Genomic DNA, 23,561 nt, shown 5'->3' with positions numbered 1-23,561 from the left:
AGATGCCATGTAGACTGATGAACACAGAGACAAGTTAGGTTGAAGACTTGGCAGTATGTGGCTCTGAGATGCAGCTGGTTTAGGGCTATGCTAAGGTTAGGACACCCCCACACACACACACACACACACACCAGGAATGATGCCAGGGAACTGGAGTCCACTGGGCCTGTGGTCTTCAAGGACCAAATCCAAGGGTTTTGCTCAAGAATCTGGTGTATGCATTACTGTTCTCCGTGCTATAACAGCATGCCCGATGAAAGCAGCTCAGAGGAGGAAGAGATTCTTCTGGCTCAGAGTTTGAAGGTACAATCATCCCAGTGGAGAGATATGGCCTGAGAGAGACTCCAGCTGGCCGGGGCATGAGGTGGTGGGTCACGTGGCATCCAGTCTGGAAGCAAAAGGGTGGATGCTAGTATTCAGCCTATTTTGTCCTTTTTATTAAGCCCAGGAGCCCAGTCTGTAGGCTGGTACACTGGTTTATCAGTTAAACCTCTCTGGAAATTCCCAGATGTGTATCTCCTGGGTGATTCCCAAACCCAGTCAAGTCACAATGACATAAGCCATCATCACATTGGGATTCAAATTCCCAAAGCCTTCAAGGCTTCCCCTCCCACAAAGCAGGGATTTTTCAACCTGTGAGTCTTTAGCCCTTGGCAAACCTCTATCTCCAAAAATATTTATACTACAATTAATAACAGTAGCAAAAATATAATTATAAAGTTGCAACTAAAATAGTTTTATGGTTTGTGATTACCAAAACATGAAGAACATATATTAAACGGTCGCAGCATTAGGAAGACTGAGAGCCACTGCAGTAAAGTGTGGCTTAGCAGCCCCAGCTCTCCCCTTGCAAGCAGGGTGACTCTTTCCCCTGTGGCTCATGGCATGTGTTATCCTGGGGGACAGGAGACGTACACAGAACTAGATGTACAAGTATACAGGACAAGGAAGGAGTGTGGGGCTGTGCACGTTGGTATAAACAGAGCTGTCATTTGTACACAAGCATCTTATATGTGCCGACACCAGCAATGCTGTCGTCTGAATCTCATGTCCCCCAAAGGCCCAGCGTTGAAGGTTTGGACCTTAGTGTAGTGTTACTGGAAGGGTTAGGAGCTGAGGCAGGGCCTACTGGGAGGTTTTAACTCACTGGAGGTTTTGGAACACTGGTCTATTCTTTTTTAGAATTTTAATTATCATTATCAGTGTGTGTGTGTGTGTGTGTGTGTGTGTGTGTGTGTGTAATTCAGAGGACAACTTTGTGTAGTCAGTTCTCTCCCACCTTTCACATGGATTCTGGGGCTCCAGCTCAGGGTCAGGCTTGCACCTCAAGCATCTTTACCTGACAATCCATCTTAGTGGTCCACTGGTCTCTTCTTTTTGTGGCTGGTTTGTTTTAGGTTTTTTCAGACGTAGTCTCACTATGCAGCCTACAGTGGCTTTGAATTCACTCTCATAGCTGGGGTTGACCTTGAACTCACAGGAAGCTTCCTGCCTCACCCTGCCCAAGTGCTGCCATTGTAAGCACACACCACTATGTCCACTTTCATCTCTTCTCTTCTGGGTCACGGCCACAAGGCAAGGGGCTTTGCTCTGCCAGTTGCCGCCACCGTGATGTGCTGTGCCCCCAAACAGTGAGTTGTTTGCCTCAGGTATGTGTTAAAGAAACTGCCAACCACAAATAACCAATCAGATCTCAGTCCTTGGAATACAAGCCAGAGAAGGGAGTAGGGTCAGCACCCAGAGAACAATTGGAATCAAGGGGTTCCCGAGACTGAAGGTGTGCTGCAGTCAGACACTGCCCAGCTGTGCAAAGACAGGAAACTTCTGCCAGGGGAGGACACGATGAGAACATCGCTGAGCAAGGCACTGCACAGCAAGGCTGTGGCTTCAGTGTGAGCAGATGTCTCCACCATAGTGAGCAGAGATGTGAGCTGGCCTCAGGCCAGCAACTGGATTTGGAAAAAGCCACCTGCTGAACTGCTGGGGAGAGGACGCTGTGCTCACAGGCACAGATCACAGAGCCGCAGCGAATGGCAAGCATTTGAGGTGAATGGCCTGTAGCTGTAGATCTGGTTGTCAGGGACAGAGAGGTGGCTGCAGCTGTGAGCTGGGCAGAGAGCTGAGGTGGTGGGAGAGGGGAACACATTAAGAAAGCAAATAGAGTGTGGGAAGGAAGCTTGGAGCACTAGACAGAGAGAAACAGGAGGCCAGCCATGCACCATGCCAGAGAGCTAGGGGTCAGTGAGCATATGTTAGGATGGCTGCCAGCCCAGGGGGAGATGTTCTGTGGCAACAGATCCTTTCCAGCCATAGATGGAGTTCCAGAGACTGTGTGTCCCCATGGAGTCTTTTGGGTACACGTAGACTCTAATGGGAGGAGAACCATAAATCATGCCAGAGGCGTTAGTGCTGCTGTAGCAGCGGCCCTGTGGAGGAAGGAGCTAATTCTAGCTTGGGTGATGTCAGGACATCGTGGAGTGGGCCAGAAACTGGCCTGTGGAGTTCCGAAACAGTGCAGAGTCCTCAGGAAGGGGATAGTCTCCAGCTGTCTGAGGAGAGGGCTGCCTGAATCACCAGCTTTACATTTGCACACATGCTTTATTCTTGAATTTTAGCTGCCTTCTTCTTGTTGCTGTTGCTGCAGCTGCTATTGTTGTTGCTGTTTTAGAGGTAAGGTAGCCCAGGTTGGCTTAGAACTGGGTGTGTTAACAAGGATGACTTTAATCACCTGATCCTCCTGCCTCCGTCTCCCAAATGTGAGGGTGACAGGCATGCATAACCTTGCACAGGTTTGTTGTGGTAAAAATACATGGAACACATAATTTCCCATTAAACCACATTTAAATAAATTTCAGACTCAGTGGTGTTTGCAGAGTCATTAGCTACCATCTTTGATTTCCAAGAACTACATCTTCCCAACCAGAACTGTATCCACATTCTCCCCTGCCTCCAGCCCTAGAACCACCATTCTGGTGCCACTGAGACCATAACTGTAGTAGAGACCTCATCTACGTGGAAACAGGTGATGCCCACCCATTGTTTACCTAGCACAGCATCCTTGGAGTTCACCCATGTCTCCGTCATCAGCACTTCATCCTCTTTAATGGATGAATGTTTCATTCTGTATAGGCAATATACAGAAACACAAGCAGAGAAAAAGGCGCATGCACACAGAAACACACACAGAGTGCTTGAACCAATATCAAATGTCTTTATGAAAAGTGGTCCCAAGACGGGCACATACTTCTGCTCACTGAATATTTCTGAGGTCTGTCCCTTACTCATTGTTATCCTTGGGCCATCTTATCTCCAGGTCAGATCAAATGCTATGGTGGGCAGCCTGCCCTGCCTGCTGCTCAGGTCTGTGCCTCCCCTTCTGGGCTTGAGGAGCCCAACAGGCCGAGTTCTGACAAGAATAGATGATAGAGTGATTTGCTGCCACACATATAGGATTTAGAATTATTTCTGGAACTGATTTTGTGAATGACGGTCATTTTCTCTCTAATAAGTCAAGAGGAGGTCAAACTCTTGGTGAAATTGTCTTAAAGCTATGTATTAAAAGTCATTTATGAAACTACCCTGTTACTGCTACGATTGTGGCATATGGCATAGACACTGACTACATGGATTAAGGGCTCAGGTCAGCAAGACTATTCCCCTGTGGACACTTGTCACAGCTCCAGGTGCCACGTCTCCCTGCATTTTGTCAGGCTTGCTTGCAAATTCAAAGGTTCCCAGGGACATCTTAAGCTCAGGCTCTCTCACTCATAAAACAATTCATAGAACTCAGGAAATAGCTTACTTATTTGTACCAGCTTATTATAAAGATGTTAACTCAGGAACCTTCTGACAAAATGCCCAGGTAGATGAATTGTGGAGCACAGTGCTCAGCCTTCAGAACTTGTGTAAAAGTGGCAGCTCCCAGCCCATGAATGTGTTCACTCCAAGCCCCCTAAGCCCATGGTTAGTGTATTAGCTGGTCTTGATGTATTGCCATGATTATTAAACACATTGGTCACTCAACCTTCAGCCCTTCCTCCATCCCTGCAGGTCAGGGGCAGGGCTAGCTCTACTTCCAATCATAGCTGTCTTTTTGGTGACATGCCACCTTCCCGAAGCCATCTTAGTAGCATACCACAGAGACTCTTACCACTCAAGAGAACCCTGGAGTTTAGGAGTTTGGTGCCAGGAGCAAGGAGCAAAAGCCCCATGCTCAATCTAATATAAAAGGCCGAGTTTTCCTGTGACCTAAAACTCTGCAGTATGTGAAATACGAGTTCCACAGCATTGGAAACATGACCATTAGCCCACCGTCATAGTTAGGAATTACCAGCTCTCTCAAGGGCTCATCCCTTAGTACTCCCTTCTATGTGTCTGTACGCCTACCTCCGTCGTCAGTCTCATGGATGTGCCGTCTGAGGACTCTGCTTCTCTACCCTGAGAACACCTATTGTCACTGTGTTCAGACAGTGGCGCTGACTCTGCCTCAGGCCTCAGCATGCTCTGTCTGGCCCACCACAGAGGCATGTGTTCACTCCAAAATGGGGCATGGCCAAAAAAACCAAGATCTCCGCTGTTTGAAGAAAGTATTGTGCCCCTTCAGAGAATATATTTTAAGCAGCGTATCAACCATGGGTTGCCAGCACTTCCACCAAAGGCTAAATTCAGGAGCAGCCTTCCAGCCCAGCTGCATAGAGAGTGATCTGCACTCCTCAGTAGACAGGGCAGGAGGCTAAGGAGACTGCTTAAACTGTCCCTAAGTGCACACCAGATTTGAGTTGGAACTGCTCTTTTAAAGAGTAAAAGAAAAAAAAAATGGGCTTGTGTAAACATTCTGCCAGAAAACCGAAGAAGCAGACTGGAGCACAGAGAAGCTCACGGAGCACACATTTGAGAAGACTTTCCCTAAAAAAAGCAACGGAGACTTTAAATGCCTCATAATCTCAGGAAAAGTAAAGCAAGCAAATCTAGAAGAGGAGCCTTAGGTCGGAGAGAGAACACAGGTATACCAGTAAGCCCAGCTACTCAGAGGCTGAGACAAGGTCGCAAGTTCAAAGCTAGCCGCCTGGGCCACACATATAGAAGTTTAAGAACAATCTCAGCTATATGAGACCCTGTCTCAAAAAAAAAAAAAAAAAAAAAAAAGCTGTGAGCTAGGGCAGTGGTAAAATATTTTCCAGTTTGAAACTCCAAGTTCACCCTTTGCTACTGAATAAAACAAACAGAAACTAAGTAAAGTTTGAGGAGAGCAAGAAGGCTAGAGAAAGCCATTCAAAGGAACTATAACTATAATTCACTGTAGACATCCAATTAATGACAGAGAGGTTAGGATGAAAGTCACAGTAAAAGGTAAAGTTCAGAGATCATAATCCAAGACTGAACGCACCCAGCCATTTGCACGGAGATGTTCCTGGCAGAGCGAACTGAGAACAAGGAAGACTCCTAAGGGCAAAGCGTGAAGAGTTTCCATTAGGTAGAGGAAGTGTCTGCCCATCCCAGCACCTTGCCGCATCCAGCTGATAGTAGAAATGACAGATACTGAGACCCAGCACCTTGCCGCATCCAGCTGATAGTAGAAATGACAGATACTGAGACCCAGCACCTTGCCGCATCCAGCTGATAGTAGAAATGACAGATACTGAGACCCAGCACCTTGCCACATCCAGCTGATAGTAGAAATGACAGATACTGAGACCCAGCACCTTGCCACATCCAGCTGATAGTAGAAATGACAGATACTGAGACATGGGCATCTGGGAGGTAACCTGCTCTCTCAGAAGTAGAAAACCCTTTCCTAACACCACCCAAACAAAATGAAAATAAGCCAGGCATTCAAAGCCAGGCATTCAGAAAATAGCAGCAGGAGAATCAAAGAGTTCAGGGTCAGTGTAGGCTCCATTAAGACCCAAAAGCCAAAATAAAACAAACAAACAAACAAAAAACCCAAGCATTTAAATAGCTTTCACATAATAAAAATAAAGGAGAAAACTCTTACAGGCAGAAGTAACCACTTGGGACAGTGGAGCTAATTTTGGTCACATTCTTTACACATGGCAAAGGGTTCTCAAGGGTTCACAGCAGCTCTGGGACCTCAGTACCCCAGGGTCTCAAGTCACAGACCAAAACACTGGACTCCAGATGGGCTGAGAGACCTAAAAGTCTGGAATCTAGGTACTACCCCTGACCACATGGAAGAAGGCCTCAGGTTGGGTGCATCCCTGAGGCTCCAGTGGCAGCCCATGAAAAGACAATGTCTGCTAGGTTATCTCCTCCCCTGCCATATCCAAGGTGACATAAACATATCCTCAATTATGCAGATCCTTAAACTGACTACATACATGGCCTGCTTTTCCCTAGAAAAGTCATTTCATTATATAATTGAATTTCACCACAAGAGATCCAGGTGTGTTTAGTTTTGTGGATAAAGGAATTTGAGAGAGGTCATAGTATCGTTGAGTAGAGCCTGGGCCTGAGATTCTGCTTGGTGACTGCTGGGTCTGCTCTATACACCGCCCAGGGAGGGTGCCGCCCTGTGCCCAGGACTCCCTCCTGCAGCCAGGGCTGGTGAAATGACCCAGATCCAGTTCACCATGCCGTCCTCCTTGGGTCACTAGTCAGAGCCTGGAACATGTGTGTCTGACAGATAGAACCCAGGACACATGCTTGTACTCAAGTTGCAAGGGATTCTGTAAAAGGGAGAACATTTTCAAATCCTATTTAAAGTCCTATGTTTCCCACTCTGGAACTCAACAAGAAAGCAGTCAGAGAAAGAGTTCCAAGGCCAAGGAAGAGAATGTGTAGCAACTGTCCACTATGGCTGGCTTCCTAATAAGAAGCTAACCAGTAAATACAATGTCATCTCTGAAGCTGATTAACATATCTAAGCATAATAACGCTATAAAAATGCATACCTCAAAATTACTAGGGTGTGAAAAATAATGCATAAACTATAAAACAACAAAGAGTATATAAAAATTTGAAAAACAAAAACAAGGATAGTAAAAGAAACTCCAAATGTGTATGTTTGTAAATGTTGGGTGGAAAATCCAATTTAGGTTCTGTTTTAATTTTTAAAAGCAATGTATTTTACATCCCGGAAGTGACAGAAATATTTTTAAGTGAGAAAAATATACCAGATATGTACAAGATCTATGTGAAGAAAACTATAAAACTTAAATGAAAGAAAATTTTAATATCTGGATAAAAGGAGAGATGTCCCATGTTCATGGATGGGAAGATATTATTGTTAAGATGTCTTCCGAACTTGACCTGTAGATTCTTTGTAATCCCTGTCAAAGTCCCAGGAAGTTATTTTGTGGATATTGACAGGCTGATTCTGAAGCTTATATAGAAAGACAAAAGACTCAGAATAGCCAATCAATTAGGGCAGAGGCTATGGCAGGGTCGTGGAGGAGGGAGACTGCTGCCTTTTCATACAGTGAGAGTAATCAAGACAAGGGGATGTTGGTGAAAGTCTAGACACACAATTCAGTAGACCAGAATGAAGAAATGAACCCTCACAGACACAGGAGACAGATCATTTACAAAGAGCAGAGGTGGTCTTTTCAGCAAGTAGTATTGGTATAGCTGACATCTACATACAAAAAACAAAGGATCGCAGACACAGACATTAACTCAAGGTGAGTCATAGGCAAAGATGTGAAGACACAGCTGTAAGCTTAGGGCATCATGTACAAAGAAGTCTGATTGACCTTGCATTTGACTGTTTTGATACAACTAGCAGAGCCCAAGACAGCCTGATAAGCCATGCTTCATTAGGGCTTGAAGCCTCTCAAAACACCACAGACAAGCTGCAGGAGAAGACGGTGTGTACAGAGTACAGATCTGACAAAAGGCATATCCAGGATACACAAAGAACTCTTAAAGTCTAATCATTAGAAAACAATCACATTTTTAAACAGGCAAAACTAAGGCAGGGTACCACACACCCTAGGCTTGGGAAGTGGAAGCAGAAGGGTCAGGAGACCAATATTACCACCAGATACATAGTAGGTTAAGGGCTAGCCTTGGCTACATGAGTCTCTTTCTCATACATACAAAAGGCAAGACATATAAATGGGTTTCTCACCAAAGATGATGTAAAAATGGTAAATTATGGAAGACAGCTCAGCTTGTGAATTGCTTGCTTTATGAGCACAGAACCCAAGCTCAATCCCCAGAACCCATGTTAGTAAAAAAAAAAAAAAAAAATATGAAAATAAATTTTTTTTAAAAAAGCTATGCATGTAAGTGAGTACTTGTAATTCCACCACAGGAGACAAGACAGAAGGGTCCCTACGGCCCACTGGCAGGACAGGCTATCATACTTGGAAAGCTCTAGGCCAATGAGAGACCCTGTTTGAAAAGAAAATGATGGAATGCTCCAAAGGAACAATATCTTTTGGCTGCCACAAACACAGATACATATGAGCATCACTACATACACGTGCACTCGTAGAAGAGACTACCCTATACAGCAGTAGTCATGGAAACTGTGCCCTTAACAGCATACACACTTCATGGCAGCAGGAATGGGGATATACACAGGAAGCTTTCTGTGTGTGTGTGCATGCTGTATTGTCAAATTTTTTTCCATATTTATTGATCTGACCAAACAATATTTTAGCCTGTTGAAAAGTTTATTGATTATATTTATTGATCCATTGGGATGTTACACATTCTTGTAGACCTAGGATAAACCTCACTGCATTGGCGACACAGGAAGCTTTTAAAACTGCCCCCTGAATATCGTGTTCCAGCTTCATCGGCAATGACCACATAGGCTGTGTCAGGAATGCTTGGTCATCATATGATGGTCCTGTTTTGGAAGGGTGTAGAAAATTAGAGAGGCAGGTCCCCATGGGCAGAAGTAGGTCACTGGATTCTTGTCCACTACCAGAGGAAGAAATCTGCCCATCATAGTTTCCTGCATCATCACATTCAGCTCAACATGGAGTGACCACGGACTGAGCCCTCTGGCTGGGAGCCAAAATAAACCTTTCTTCTTTAGATTGTCTGTGTCAGGCATTCTGTCACAGTACAGGCAACTAAACAAGGGAACGTGACTCAAGAATGCCGATATATGGATAAAACCTATATTACTTTTAATAAATACTTAAAAGGGTAGAAAAGAAGATTTGAATGACAGAATGCCTTGTTCTAGAATAGGCAGTCATCATTGAAACATATTCTAAATTAATACATTATAGGAGAAATTCTATTTTGCATTTAGAGTTAAAATTATCCGAAAGTTCGATTAGATGGAAAATGTGAGAATGCCTAGGAAGTTTTTTTTTTTAAAGTAATATGTTTGAGAGGAAAATATGCAGGTGTTTCCTACCTCTGAAAGCATATAAAAGTCAGAATGCATATGGATTTCTGACTTTGTTCAGCAATAGACAGATCAAATGAACAGAATAAGAAGTCTCAAAATCAGACACAGGATATCCCCAGAATCCCATGGTCCAGATGGCATCTTAGATAAGTGGGGATAAGATCTTAGCAGACTTGTTAGAACATTGTTGGTAAATGTTTCTGTCACTCAGGGAGGTAAACAAAGGTGTCTACTCACTAATGCATCCAAATGATGGCAGAGAAACTGGGTCCCTCTGCTCAGGCCATCAGACTACAGAATGAGTGGCTTGAACAACAAAGTATTTTAAAGGTTTATGTTACTCATTTATGTATGTGTGCATGTGTGAGTGTGTGTGTGTACATGTGTGTGTGTGCAAGTGGTAGACACTGTGAATGTACATACCTCTGCAGCGCAGAGGCCACGGAGCACAGCACAATAGCCTCCTCTGTATCTTTCCACATTTGTCTTTGGATTCAGGATAGCCAGCAAATCCCAGCCGTCCTCCTGACTCTGCCCTGCTAAATGCTGGGGCTACTATAGTTTTCAAGGATGCCTGACTTACTATGTGGGTGCTTCAATCCTGGGTCCCAACTCCTGTCCTCAAGACTTCAAAGCAAGTATTTTCACCACTGAGCTAGCTCTCCAGCACCTTAAACAACAGATTTCTTACCATTTCTCTTCTCTGTCTCTGTCTCTCTGACTCTGTCTCTCTGTCTCTGTCTGTCTGTCTGTCTGTCTGTCTGTCTGTCTCTCTCTCTCTCTCTCTCTCTCTCTCTGTGTGTGTGTGTGTGTGTGTGTGTGTGTGTGTGTGTGTGTAGTTTAGCTATGAGTGAAAGATCCAGGTACCAGTAGGGTGTGTGGTGTGTGGTGTTTGTATATGCACATGTTGAGCGATCTTTTTCCTGAGGGTAGATGGGCACCTCACCATGGCCCCAAGTGGCTTTTCTCTTATATTTGCAAAGTGAGACAGAGCATGTCCTCTGTCGTTTTCTTCCACTATGAGGATGCCAGCCCTGCCAGATGAGAACCCCTCCCTTTTGAATATATTTAGCCTCAATTACCTCCCCAGAGCTCTGCCTCACCCTCACCTCATAGTTTCTGCATTTGAATGGGGGGGGGTGTGATTCAGTCTGTAACATGGATTAGATTTAAAGATTGGCTAGACATGGTGGAGGATCTCTGTGAGTTTCAGCCCAGCCTGGTTTACATAGCAAGTTCCAGGGCAGCCAGGCATACATAGAGAAACTCTGTTTCAGAATTATAAAAAGTTTTAAGATTAATTTTAAGTGTATTTATGTATGTTTGCCTGAGTGCATGTGTGTGAATCATATGTGTACAGAGACCCTCAAAAGTCAGAAGAGGGCATCGGATCCCTTGAGCTGGAGTTACAGGTAGTTGTGAACTACTGGCATGGGTACTAAGAACTAAACCAGGGTCCTCTCTAGAAAGAGGAAATGCTCTTAGCCACTGAGGCATACCTCCAGCCTCAGATCAAATACTTAAACTGTGTGTGGTGGGATACACCTCTAATCCCAACAATCAGGAGGCTGAAACTGGAGGAGCACCATGTTCCCACCTTGGCTGCATGGTAAGACCGTCGTCTCAAAAAGCAAAGATTAGATTTAACAAATGAAACCATCAAGGCACTTGGAAGGTATGTCTGTGTTTGTAGTATGTGAATTCGTGAAAAGTCCTTTCATGTGATCCCACAAAATCCATAGCTCACTACTGCAGTGGGAGTTCTGACTGCGTCTTTCAAAATCCCATAAGTGAAAGTTCTCTCAATCAATAAAGAGAAGTGATTGCTACCAAAACCAGAGTTAATTACTGAAAATACATGATGTCCTGCAAAGTTAATGAGTAGGAAAAAGAGCCTGGAAGGGCCAGGGTCAAAATGTGTCCTTAATGCACTTATGTCACCAAAAGCTACTCACTTCCTAAACCAGGCTCTGCTACCTCCTAATAGGCTATTCAAATTCTGATTCTGTGACTAGATTAACTACTCCACAGTACAGTCACAGGCACAGCCAGAACTGTGCCTCTATGATGTCCACTCTCCTGGCGTCACTCAGGCAAACTAGTTATCCCACTATTGAAATAATTGTATTGTCTTCAGAATGTGTGGTGGTTATTATTGATTATCAATTGGGGGATTCTTCCCCAGAATTGCCTCTTTACAAAGGTGATATCATGTCCCTGAGGGCTTCCTTCAAGACATGAAGGTCTTTGGAAGTAGAATGCTGGCACCAAGACAGCAGTAACTGTTAGGCTCAGTAAACGGAAGACATCTTTTCCTCTCCTTCCACAGGAAATCTCACTGCCAAATAAGCCTTTAGCAGATGCTGTCCAACCTGGCGGCTGGCTTTTGAGCAGTCATTTGCATGTGTGCTATCCATAGTCTTCATTGTCTTCTGTGTTACCGCAAGCACTGGTAGCCTAACAGAAAACACGGCCATATTTTTAGGTAAATAGTCTATATAAAAATTGACAATATATTCAAAATTTAAGCATCAGTTGGGTTCGGATTGTGTCTACTGGTTTCCTCAGTGTGGATGGGCTACCTGCTGCAGACATTTCCTGAGCAAGCCTGTAAGATCAAGCATGTGACTTCTCCACACTTTCCCTCGAACCTTCTTAAGAGCTGTGTGCCATGCCACCAGATGGGGATCTTTAGAAAGAACAAAATGTGATTTTTGTCCCTACCCCCCCTCACCCCAAGGTTTTTTTTAGTACAAATCAGAAAAGACAAAAATCGGTATTTGGTAAGACACGGGTAAGGGTGGTTAGCAACTCTAGAATGAAGATCAGATAAAAGAAGAACAGCCTTTTAACTAAGCCAACGAGCAGGGTAGGATGTTCTCTGTGCTACCATAAAGTAGTATAGGAGTCAGAGCATCTTCAGAGTCCGGAGCTATTGCCACTTACAAAAGTGAAAGCTAGACCGGCCAGCTATCTGTGAGGTGAGTGTCCTGCCAGCAGGACAGGATGTATCAGTGGCCACTGAGGCTAAATCAGGCTGAATGGCGTGTGTTACATCCAGTGAGGGAATGGGGTGTTGGTCCCTGCTGAAGCTGCCAAGACTCACTGTTTTTCTCTAGGAAAACTAAAGCACCTTATCACTGTAGAGTGTCTCTGTGTGTGCCAAGACCAGGGTGGGTCTTTACTGCATCTATCCCTGATCTTCATGGTTCACCTTGCTATGCAAATACTCTGTTGGCAAAGCCTAAGATGGGTTTGGTTGCTTCATCTTGTTTCCTTTTAGACAGAGCCTTGTGCTTTGCCATCCTATCTCGGCCTCCTGAGGACTGGAATCACAGGTGTGCACCACCCTACCTAGTTTTGAGTTACCCCTTTCTTTGTAGGAAACTGAGAAATCATGAAGACTGCCTGCCTATTGGAAGGTTTGGTTAAGTGAGGATCCAGGATACATGTGGGTCAATGGTAGGCTACTCCGGCTGGGACTGTGGGTCCTGTGGTAGCCATGTAAATAACAGTTCTCACTGAAGTGGACTTGGTGGTATTAACCTATCCTTCACATTTCTGCTTCCCAGTGTGCAACTAGATTTTGATAGGAAAGAAGAGCAGTTATGGTTGTTGACAATGGCTTTTCCACTGTTAGAGACATCTGGCCCTAAGTTCTATTCACATTATCACTACCTGGCTTTCTCCTCCTCCAGATGTTCTTTAGGGGCAGGGGATGCTCCCTCCCTCAGGACAGGACCTCCTGTCCAGTAGAAGTCACATTCCCATTCAGATCATTTCCCAACAGCTAGAAATTAGCTGCAGTGCTCTGGGATCTGCTGAAAGCCAAACTGCACAGTGCCTGGGCATCGTCCTTAAAAGCTGTTGTGTTGGGCTCAGCTATGTTAGTGTTTAGAAAGAAAAGTGCACAGGATTCGGAGGCAAGACATATACTTGGGATGCCCCGAGGATCCCTGTGGGGCTAAGGGCACATGGCAGCCTCTGTTGGGGTGTACACCAGGCCTGACCTTAAAGGAGATACCATTGCTACATGCTGACTACAGCCTGGCAATATTCTTAACCCTGTCATGGCTTTGTTTTCTGGGGGTGGAGGGAGGAACAGGCAAAGCCAACCAAAGATACTCTTCATTGATTCTATATTGTTCAATAGACCCAGACTGTTGAGAAGTAGATGCCCTCTTGACTTCAGATGTACAAGATAAGTGCAGTGGGTGTCACAGCGAGAGTAGTAATTATGTAGTCTGTCTTGTCATGGAATGTGACTATAGTAATTGCAACATTTTCTCCCATCATTGAAGCTGGTAATTATAGCGCAACTAACAGCATTATGTGCTAACTTGGGCTGTTTTAATCACCTCTTTTACTCTGAAATGCAATGGGAAAATTCCACAGTTGTTCCCAGGCTACCCATTTCTCTCAGCATCTGCTGCCTTATAATTCTAACAGCTGGATGCTGAGGTAGGAGGTGGAGATGCTCAGGGCAGCTCTTGTCCATGATCTCGACTCTTGATAAGAAAGCACTGGCAAGGAGGCCATTGTCAGTTTTCTACCGTGATAGAATTTTGTCTTTGAGATTATCTGTTTTGTTTCGGAAGCAGCAGATGTTTTGGCATCTGGCAGGAAGGAACTCTCCAGCCACAAAAATCAATCTAACCTGATTAACAAAACAACCACACTCAGCCCTGGCAGCAGTTAGGTTAATTAATGCTGGGAAGGAACACTGTGGGCCAGTATATTAATTTTCTCATCATTAGGACAAAAAATTATCCACAGTACAACATAAAGAAGGGCTTGTGGTTGGGAAATACAGTCTGTTGTGATGAGAGCACATGGCAGCAGCATGAGGCAACTGGTCACATCACGTTAGACCCAGGGAGCAGAGAGACAAATTTTGGTGCCCAGATCATGTGTTCCTTCCACTCAGTCCAGGACTCCAGTTCGTGGGAGGATTTCAGTCACCTTCAGCCTGGGTCTCCCCAGCTTAGCTAAACCTCTCTGGAAACATCCTCATCGACACACCCAAAGGTGTATCTCCTCTGTGGTTGTAAATTATACCCATCACAGCCATGATGACACCCTTCATGTCTAGTATTCCATGCCTGAAAACAGTCATTACCTGTGTTTATCTTCTCTCATCACAGTATAGTGAACACCAGCAGATATTCAAGGGGCTGTGCTTATACTGAAATAAGTGGACTTTGGATGCTATTATGTGAATGGAGGGGGTCTGGGTGGGGTGGAAATTTCCTTGATTACTTTGATGTAAAATGATTTATACTCCATTAGGTGCAGCTAGGCATAAGTGGGCCATTCTTTACAATGTGTTCATCTGAGAAAATTTAAGCCCTACATGAATCCAGAATTAACAGAGCATGGTCAGAAAAATGAAATAAGATCATTTGTCAGGAGTGTAGAATGACCAAAGGGACCATGTTTGGACCACCCCTTCTTCCTGGGATTGTTAGGTCTACATCTCTGACCTCAGGTTTCTTCTTTGTCTGTTCTCTATACCTGTATCAGAATTCTATGATTGGAAAACAGAAGTGAAGATGGGGGAGAAGGAAGGAGAAAGGAAAGAACGATTGGAAGGGAGCAGGGGGGAAGAGAAGAAAGGACAGTGTTGCTCACAGCTCTGGGGCTGAAAGAGCAGGGGACTGTAGGTAGCAGGGCCCCCAAAGTGGGTCACAGTGTGGTTGAAGACAAGCCATTAAAAGGCAAGGCAGGAGAAAACTCAGGCCAAACCCTTCTTGTCAGAGCCCTGTCCTTCAGCAACATTATAATCTAGTGGGGTGGGAGGTATCACATGACCTACTTGTGAGGACCTTTAACTTTCAGTGTGAGTTTTGAAGGGACTTCCAAAATGCAACCATCACGTGTTGGTAATTTTGAGTACATCTAGAAAACTGGCATCATGTGGAACCAACCCAGGTCAACACATTTGACTCCACACTCATACCAACTACCTCTTTGCCGTCTGCTGGGATGCCCCCCAGGACTGTAGTTATAGCCGAGAGGATGCAGGTGAAAAAGAGGCGACCTTAGAATAACCTGTTCTCATAAAAGGAGCATGGTGGAGGATCATGGTGACATCAAGTATAGCCTCACCTTTGTGACAAGGCAGAAGAACATTTCTAGATAGAACCTGTTCAGAACTGGGCAGGTCAGACACCCAACATTATTGTCAGGTGTTGCAGGCATAAGAGAGGAGCTCAGATCTTGCGGATCTTCCACTGGGCACAGCCCCACATGTCCTAGCATCTTCTGAACCCCCTCTCTGATGCCTTGTGGTGATAAATTTGAACTTGGGGTTGTTATCAGAGTTAAGCTAGTATCATACACACACACACACATACACACACACATACACACACATGCACACACACAGTGCATGCTGCTGATTATGTAGCAAGGTAAATTGGTCAAGGGGAAACAAAGCTAGCTGCTCTGATTACTCACAAGCCAGCTGCCAACTATGGGATTGTGCACAAGTCCTGTGACCAGTCCTCTGTCTCTATATCTGGGACTCCTCAACACATGCTACTGTTTGTGGTGGTTCTGTTACTCCTGAGTCTTCTCAGTTGGCTCTAGTGTTAGTTTTTCCCTGGCATCTTCTCAATTAGCTTGACAATGTAGATAGATGCTCAGTAAACTTCTCCTGTGTGAGGTAAAAGGTAAGTCCTATAAGAATTCCAAATTAGCAGAGCATGGTCAAGAAAAATGAAATAGGATAAATTTTGGCAAGTATAGAATGACTAAAGGGGCTGATTTGAACTCTTCCCTCCTGAGTTGTTGGACCTCCAACCCTGACCTCCAGCTTTTTGTGCCTCCTCCACTCCTAAGCTTGCCGATAGATTTTCTACAAGAAGCTCGCCATACCTTAAGTTAAAGACCTTATTGATTGGTGACATTCAGGGTGTTCTTATATGTCTCTAAGCTCAGTTTACTCATCTGATCTGTGGTCCATAGCATAGTCAGCTTTTTTTTTTTTTTTTTTTTTTTTCGGTTTTTCGAGACAGGGTTTCTCTGTATAGCCCTGGCTGTCCTGGAACTCACTTTGTAGATCAGGCTGGCCTCGAACTAAGAAATCTGCCTGCCTCTGCCTCCCGAGTGCTGGGATTAAAGGCGTGTGCCACCATGCCCAGCTCATAGTCAACTTTTAAAATCTAACTAACTGTACATTGAGATGGGAATTCCCCAGGGAAAACCAAGTTTGTAGGACATCTGTTTAACCATGGCAAAGGATAGGAGTGTGGGGTACAGAGATGACCCTAATGTACACATAGATCAGGAGACACACAGGAAGGGCAATGGAACATAGCTGTGGTCACAGGGAGAGAGGACATGCATGTGCATGCCTACTCTAACTTTCCAAGTAAATGGCAAGTGCTTCTTGGCTGGCAATCACGCTCACCTCCACCAACATGACTCTCTCTCCCTACAGCCACCAGTGTGGGAAGGCAGTAAGTCCACCCAGCAATCCCTCTAGCAACCCCTGGAGTATGCTCCAAGCCAGAACCCATGAGGGTAGCTATATTAGAACCACCCTTTAATCTGAGGATCCACACCTCTTTCCTTCACTACAGGGCAGCTCCTGTAGGAGACCATTTGGGGCTGTTTCACACCCTCATCATTTTCCCACCTGTATTAACTATTTTCTTGATACAGTGACAGAATACCTACAGAACACTATGAAAGGAAGAATTTATTTCTAAAAAGAAAGGGTAGTGCACACTACTTCCTTCATTCCACACTAGCAACAAATCCAGCATTTGGTTTAACTCATCCACTTGACCTGGAGTCATTTCATCTGGGGGAAGAAAAAAGCCCACCAAATTGGATCTGCCCACATCATCTCTTGGCGTCTAGCTACCACCAACGCAGGCAGGTCTAGGGTGGAAAAATCTGTAATCGAAGTTTGCAGAACCCCAAAGCTGGCATTTGTGGCGTGTTGGGGTGGAGGCTTTAGAATATTCTTCCCTCACTTGTGATTTGACTACATCTGAAATCAACTTAAACCCAAGCAGCCAGGCACACCTGTGAGGGATTGTCTTGAGTAGATGGTTTGAGGGAGACCCACCCTAAATCTGGGCCACACCTTCTGGTTGGTTGACCACACAAAAAGACTCACCATCTCCCTCTCTGTGAATACCCAGCTCTTTCTCTAGACTCAGGCAGAGCATGTTCACTACACAATTAAGAAAGGTCTGGAAGGAAAACAAAAGGGCTTCCTGGGCAGTAGAAGCCTGTCCGTAGGGAGCAGCTACCTGTCATTACATGATATGGGCTTGAGCCAGAAAGATGACTCAGCAGGTGACTATGTATTCTACGAAAGCCCAGTGACCTGATTTTGGTCCCTGGAGCCTACCTGAAGGTTGGAAGAACAGAACAGACTCCACAAAACTTTGTTCTCAGACTTCTACATGTGTGTCATACTTGCTCCCTCCACTGCATGTGCACACGTTAGTATATAAAAGCACATTAGATACTCATATAGTTGTATAGAAACAGAATGATGCATAGATTTTATAAGATGACAGCTTATAAAGCAAACTTGAATAGGGGGTCTGCTGAAGGGGACAGATTGTCTCTCTTGGTTTGGTCATGCGAGTGGACTATAGAGAAATCAACACCTATAAATACCATCAGTCTGACTTGGCCAGGAATAGTTTCTGTGCTATTCGTATAGAAAGAGCTTTGCAGAGTCACTGTGAGGTTACTCTGTTCTATTCTCTCTGTTTCATTGTGGGACATGCTGGAATCCGATCCACACTAGGCAAGAACACTACTACTGAGCCACACCCTTAGCATGTCCTCAGCTCCCTGGATCCTGACCTAGCACTCTAGGGCAGCAGGTCCTTGGAGCATCTTCCATACCCATGACCTCAGTTCTATCCACACTTACCAGCCCCTGGCCATGTTTGATCATGCATACTCTACAGCCTGACTCTGTCCATGGCCACTCTTCTTGTGGACCTCATCCTGGACCCACTCTGTGAATGCCGTTAACCAAGCGCCTGTGCTGTGTTCCCGCAGGTCTCCCAGGCTGCCTCAGACCTCCTGGCCTACTGTGAAGCCCACGTGCGGGAGGATCCCCTCATCATCCCAGTGCCCGCCTCAGAAAACCCCTTCCGGGAGAAGAAGTTCTTCTGCACCATTCTCTAACCCCCGTGGCGATGAAGCGGGCCCTTTCCTGCTGTAACAGTTCCGAGTAGAGACCATGCATGCTCCCATGTAGAGGCACACCTCCCACAACACCCCATCTCTGTCCAACCAATCATGATCTGGGCTCATCTTGTTTTATCATATTTCCTTCATAGCACTCTTTCCTCTTCCTTTTTTTTTCTTTTTTCTTATTTCCATCCACAGAGAAAACAGACATTTTTATAGCCAAATAACAAATGTGCCATATAAAAGTGTAGACTTAAAGGTCTACAAATTTTAAACATTCCCAACCATAAATATATCCAGTTAATAAATGTCAGTGGGTAATTCATTGAAATCAAAACCATGCACAAGTGTCTCCCATGCACAGTAATTCAATCTCGGATGAGAGCTTGTCAGCCAGACACAGGTTAGGGTGGGGTCTCTTTCGCCTCTGGCATCTCTATCATAGGAGCCTTCAGGGGCCATATGGCTAGGTCCTGTAAATGACTAATATCTCTATCTGTTTATCACTGAGCATTCCAAAGCAGATGCTTCTGAGAATACATTTGTGGTGTAGACACTGGAGCAGCCTTGACTGTAGATACTCACCAGACAGCTCCCCTGGGCCATCTTCTCAATCCAAATGCCCCGCTCTCCCTGCTTGCTCCTCCTTGGTGTTTCTAGTAAGGCAAGAAGTCTGACAACACTGGGTCCTCTGGAGTCTAGGCACAGTTATCCCTGAAAGTGATGCCACCGTGCAGGTCGCTGACCTAAGGATTTATGGGCGTCAACATATTTAACCTAACAATAAATACTCCAAGTATAGGTCTAGTTTTAGAGAGGGAATATCCCAGGCATAGAGAAATGACATTTGCTGAAAACTGCAGATAGAAAGTAAACACCAAGACGTCCATATGTGGGTAGTCTATCCCTAAAGCCCTCCCTGAATCCCTGACACCTGTTGCAAGCGTGCAGCTTCATAAACAGTCCTAACTGCACGCTTGGAATGAAGCAAACACATTTTCACACTAACTGGATGTACACCCCTCTCCCACCTTGGCCAAGAGAAGTGTCACAAGCCTAGGCTGTGGCAGTTTGTATTAGATGATATGTAGGTGCCCCAAGATCAGATAGCAGTAAGCCTTGAGATTTTCCAAGACAAGGCTGTTGGCCCCATCTAAGGCACCCCCATACCCTCCAGATAGAGGCAGTAACCACAGTTGCTGAGGGCTCTGTGAGAACATTTGTTGTGTAGATATTTGGAAATTGCCTCTCCTCTGGATCTCAAAGAGGCTTGCTGTGTGCTGCTGGGCAAGCCATTGTGTGCCAAGCTGTTCAAACCAGCAAACTGCAGACAGTTAATTACCGCTCTTGCTTTTCTGCCAGGGCAGGAAACCAAGCAAAGCTCACATTATCCTTGAAAACCAACATGTGCTGGATGACAGCCTATAATGCTGTGGAGAGTATATGACTTCACAGACACCATGGTTCTGAGTGCAAAATGGCCTCCAAGGAGGTGACTATCATTTTCAGATGGGTTTGTGCCTTGCTACCCTCTCTTGCAGCTTTGGTGGAAGCCGTTCTTAGTTTCACTACTGGGCATGAGATGAGAGGCTAAGACTCTGGTTTTGTTGGGCTGTAAGAAGATCTCTTTATTCTGTGGCTCATGTTGGCATCATCAACCGACAGAGTAGACCATAGTCCATAAAAGTCAAGGAAGTGGGGCAGCACCAGAAGTAGCAAAATCAGGTCAAGAGAACAGTGTGCTTTAATCTCCTACCAAACTGTCTCTGCTTTCCTGCCTCTCATTTCCAGACATCTTCCTTACCTTCTCCTGTGGATGCCATGTCCACTAGTAACTGTCCTGGGAAGATCCCCCCACCCCCACCCCCACCACTCTATTCCTTGGACCCATTGAGCTTTCTGACTTATTCCTGAATTTCTGTTAATTCTCGGAGTCTTGTGATCAACCTTGTAAACTCATGATCCCACAAAGTCTCCTCATTTGGATGTGAATATGTGTGAGGAGACAACTCTGCCAGAGTGTGTACTCAACAGAAATGTGTACATATCATCAGAAGAAACGCACTAGAGTGTCCAGAGAAGTACTGCTTACAGTAACCATAGCCAGAAGGAGCCCCTTACGCCCAGGCTGAAGGAATAAACAGATGAGGGTAATTTGTGCAGTGGATTCTCAGCTCTGTCCACAGCTTGGTGTGAATCTTGCTGGCTTGAGGGACGGAGAGCAGGCAAGTCCAAGCTACAGTTCCATTTCCATACAGCACAGGCCTGGCAGGTCAATGCAAGCGGATTGAAGGAGGGACAGTAGCTATTCTCAAAGGGGCCACAGAGAGGGGACACAAAAGGCTTCTGGAATGTTCTGTCTCTGGATCTAGCTGTAGGTCATCCTGATGTGTTTAGTTTGTGTAAGTTCTCCAACTGTCCATTTTTGGGTGCTTTTCTGTATGTGTGTAATACTTCAATAAAACATCGGGCTTTGTGATTACCAACTGTGGGTCCTTCTGCTATTGCCCCCTTCCCCCCCCCCCCCCTTTGGTACTTTGTTCAATGTTTGCCTCTTCCTTAGATGTCCTTACCATGAAATTACTAAATCCCATTATTAGGAGGACACTTTAAGAGTGTGTTTGACAACAATCACCAGCTGGAGAACAGGTTTCTGGCATACACAGGTGCTTCCCCACACAAACACTATGCTCTGGGATTTGTGGGCAAACAGCAATTCACAGCATGTGACTTCCACTGAGTGGCTGAGACAACATCCTCAGCCGCTCTTGCCTTCTCACTTGCATTCTCAGGAATGAAGGAACAAGATGGTCTTCCAGGAAAACTCATAATTATAGTGTCCTTTGGAGCAAGAGACCAAGATCCCATAAGGCCCTGTGGTGACAGGGAACTGACCCTGGCAGGAAGAGCAGGTGCTGCATGCATGCTCCTTTTTCTCTCTGCTCCCAGCAGAGGCCTCCCCCACCTCCAACCTGGGATGTCTGTCTCAGACTTCGCTCCTTTCTCTGGGTTCCCCAGGGCCTTTGCTGTTCCCTCCCACAGCTCTGTCACTAGAGTCCTGGGGTGATCAGAGAGCAGTGTCCTGCTGACCCTCTCACATAAGTCCAAAAGATTTTGTCTTTGATGCTGAGCTCCTGCTTCATGCCTGAGGAAAACAGGAGTTGTCAGCACCCCAACCCCAACTGAGGAGCCATGGGAGGGAGAACACCAACAGGTGTGTGTGTGGGGGGGGGGGGGGGGGTTTCTGTAGTGACTGCAGGAGCCTGAGGTGAAATAATGAGAGTTTGAGAACAGGGCTGTGGAAGAGGCTTGGATAGTGTTTATTTACAGTGGTACATCCTCAGCCTCTGGGTGGTAGGATCACTCCCCAAACCATGAGCACTCTGACTTCCAGTCCCATCTCCTGGGATGAGCACCTTCCCTTCCTTCCTGTGCGCAGAGCCATAATGGTGGTAGATGAGCTACTGTCAAGCCAGGTTTCACACTCCTGGCTGAGAGCGTGGGTGGCTCAGTGACAACATTTTGCTAACCTATGGAATTTTCAGACCTTCTTGTGGTAATTAACCATAGGCTATTGTCCCAACTCCAGGACTTCAAGGATTTTTCAGAGCCGTGACGTGAGCTCCAATGGTTTGCTTGCTCTACAGTGCTCTGTCACCAGTCTCCTCTAAGCCATGTGCTCCTCCACACTGCCACTACACAGGGCCATCTCACCGGCTGTGTTCCTTGCTGACACAGGTTGCCTGACCTGATGTGGGCATCCTCTGCTTCTCTGTGCCAGGGCTATTTAATTACAGATCTCAACTCAAGATCAGTAACTGCACTCACCATCATATGGCCTCTCTGACCAGCTCACATCTGTTTCTAAGCTCTCCTGGCACTATGTGACAGTCCTGCATCTGTTCTCCTAATTTCCAAGGAATATTTGTCCCCCACTCTGATGCAAATCCCAGGAGGTCAGAGGCTCTGGTTTTTAGGGTTTTTTTTTTTTCTCCTTTTCCTACAGTGTTTTCTTCTTGTAACTTAAATTTTGGAGGAAATTTCATACATGAGTACCAAATTCACATCACATCAATCCCTCTCCCCCTCCAATTCCTCCAACTTCCTTTCAAATTCTTGACCTTTCCTTTGTAATTGTTACATAGATGATAGATGGTTGATAGATAGATAGATAGATAGATAGATAGATAGATGATAGATATTATAATAGAAAATGGTAGATAGATGATAAGTAGATAATAGATAGATAAATGATAGATAGATCATTCTATCCAGCCAGCTGAGTTCATTTACTGTTGCTCCTATGTCTGTGTCTAGAGCTGACTACTTGAGGTAGCTCCGTCAGGAAGACTGATTCTCCCTCACGGTGTAGCCCTTAATTTCCTGATGCTCTTCATCTAGGTGTGGGGCCTTGTGAGAGCTCTTGTATCCCTACTGGCATATCATCTACTGCTGCCATTGAACAAGCTTTATTTATGCAACTGTATTGTTGAGCGTTCATGGATGTACCTTTCTCGTCATATATAAAAGATACGACCTCACAGCAGGATCCCTGTTCCTCTGAATCTTAAAATCTTTTCATCCCTTCTTCTATGATCTTCCCTGACCTTGGGGGAAAGGATTCTGTTGTAGATGAACCAACTGGGGCCGGTCATTCTGTGGTTAGTTGGTCTCTGCATTTTGAACAGTGGTGGTTCCTGATGGGGGATGGGAGGGAAGCTTCTTGGCTGAGGGATGAGAGCAACACTTACCTGTAGGACAAACATTTAGAATGCAGTTGGCAATTATACTGGTTTGGAACGTGGCAGTAGTGGGTTCTCCTCTAGGTCTATGACCTCTCTAGTCACAAGTAGTTGGCTAGGTTTATAGTACTAGCCATTCATTCCTACCAAGCAGCTATCAAGTAGTACTAAATGGCTATTGGCTACCTGCAAGGTATTCTCTTTTTTTACTACTATTAACCAAATGGGCTGGAATGTAAATGGGTCCACACCACCAAAACATTGCCCATTGTTATGCCAGGGAGTTTAAGAGCTGAAAAGTGGAGCTGCTCTGG

At 45.3% G+C, this 23,561-nt stretch overlaps 1 protein-coding gene across 2 annotated transcripts in view; it reads left to right on the top strand.

Moving 5' to 3' along the window:
- Gng4 (G protein subunit gamma 4) overlaps nucleotides 1-20,971 on the top strand; it is a 43,467-nt gene extending 22,496 nt beyond the window's left edge. For both annotated transcript variants that reach the window (XM_021180709.3, XM_021180707.2), the window contains exon 4: nucleotides 18,371-20,971. In XM_021180709.3, the coding sequence (XP_021036368.1) occupies nucleotides 18,371-18,499 (129 nt within the window). In that variant the 3' untranslated portion in view covers nucleotides 18,500-20,971. The remainder of the gene's footprint in view (nucleotides 1-18,370) is intronic.
- The last annotated feature ends 2,590 nt before the right edge of the window (nucleotides 20,972-23,561 follow it).

This window comes from Mus caroli, unplaced genomic scaffold (assembly GCF_978045245.1).
Source record: "Mus caroli unplaced genomic scaffold, Mus_caroli_1 scaffold_15, whole genome shotgun sequence".
NCBI classification, from domain to species: domain Eukaryota; kingdom Metazoa; phylum Chordata; class Mammalia; order Rodentia; family Muridae; genus Mus; species Mus caroli.
Note: the sequence above shows the minus strand (reverse complement) of the source record. Positions and strands in the feature narration are given on the sequence as shown.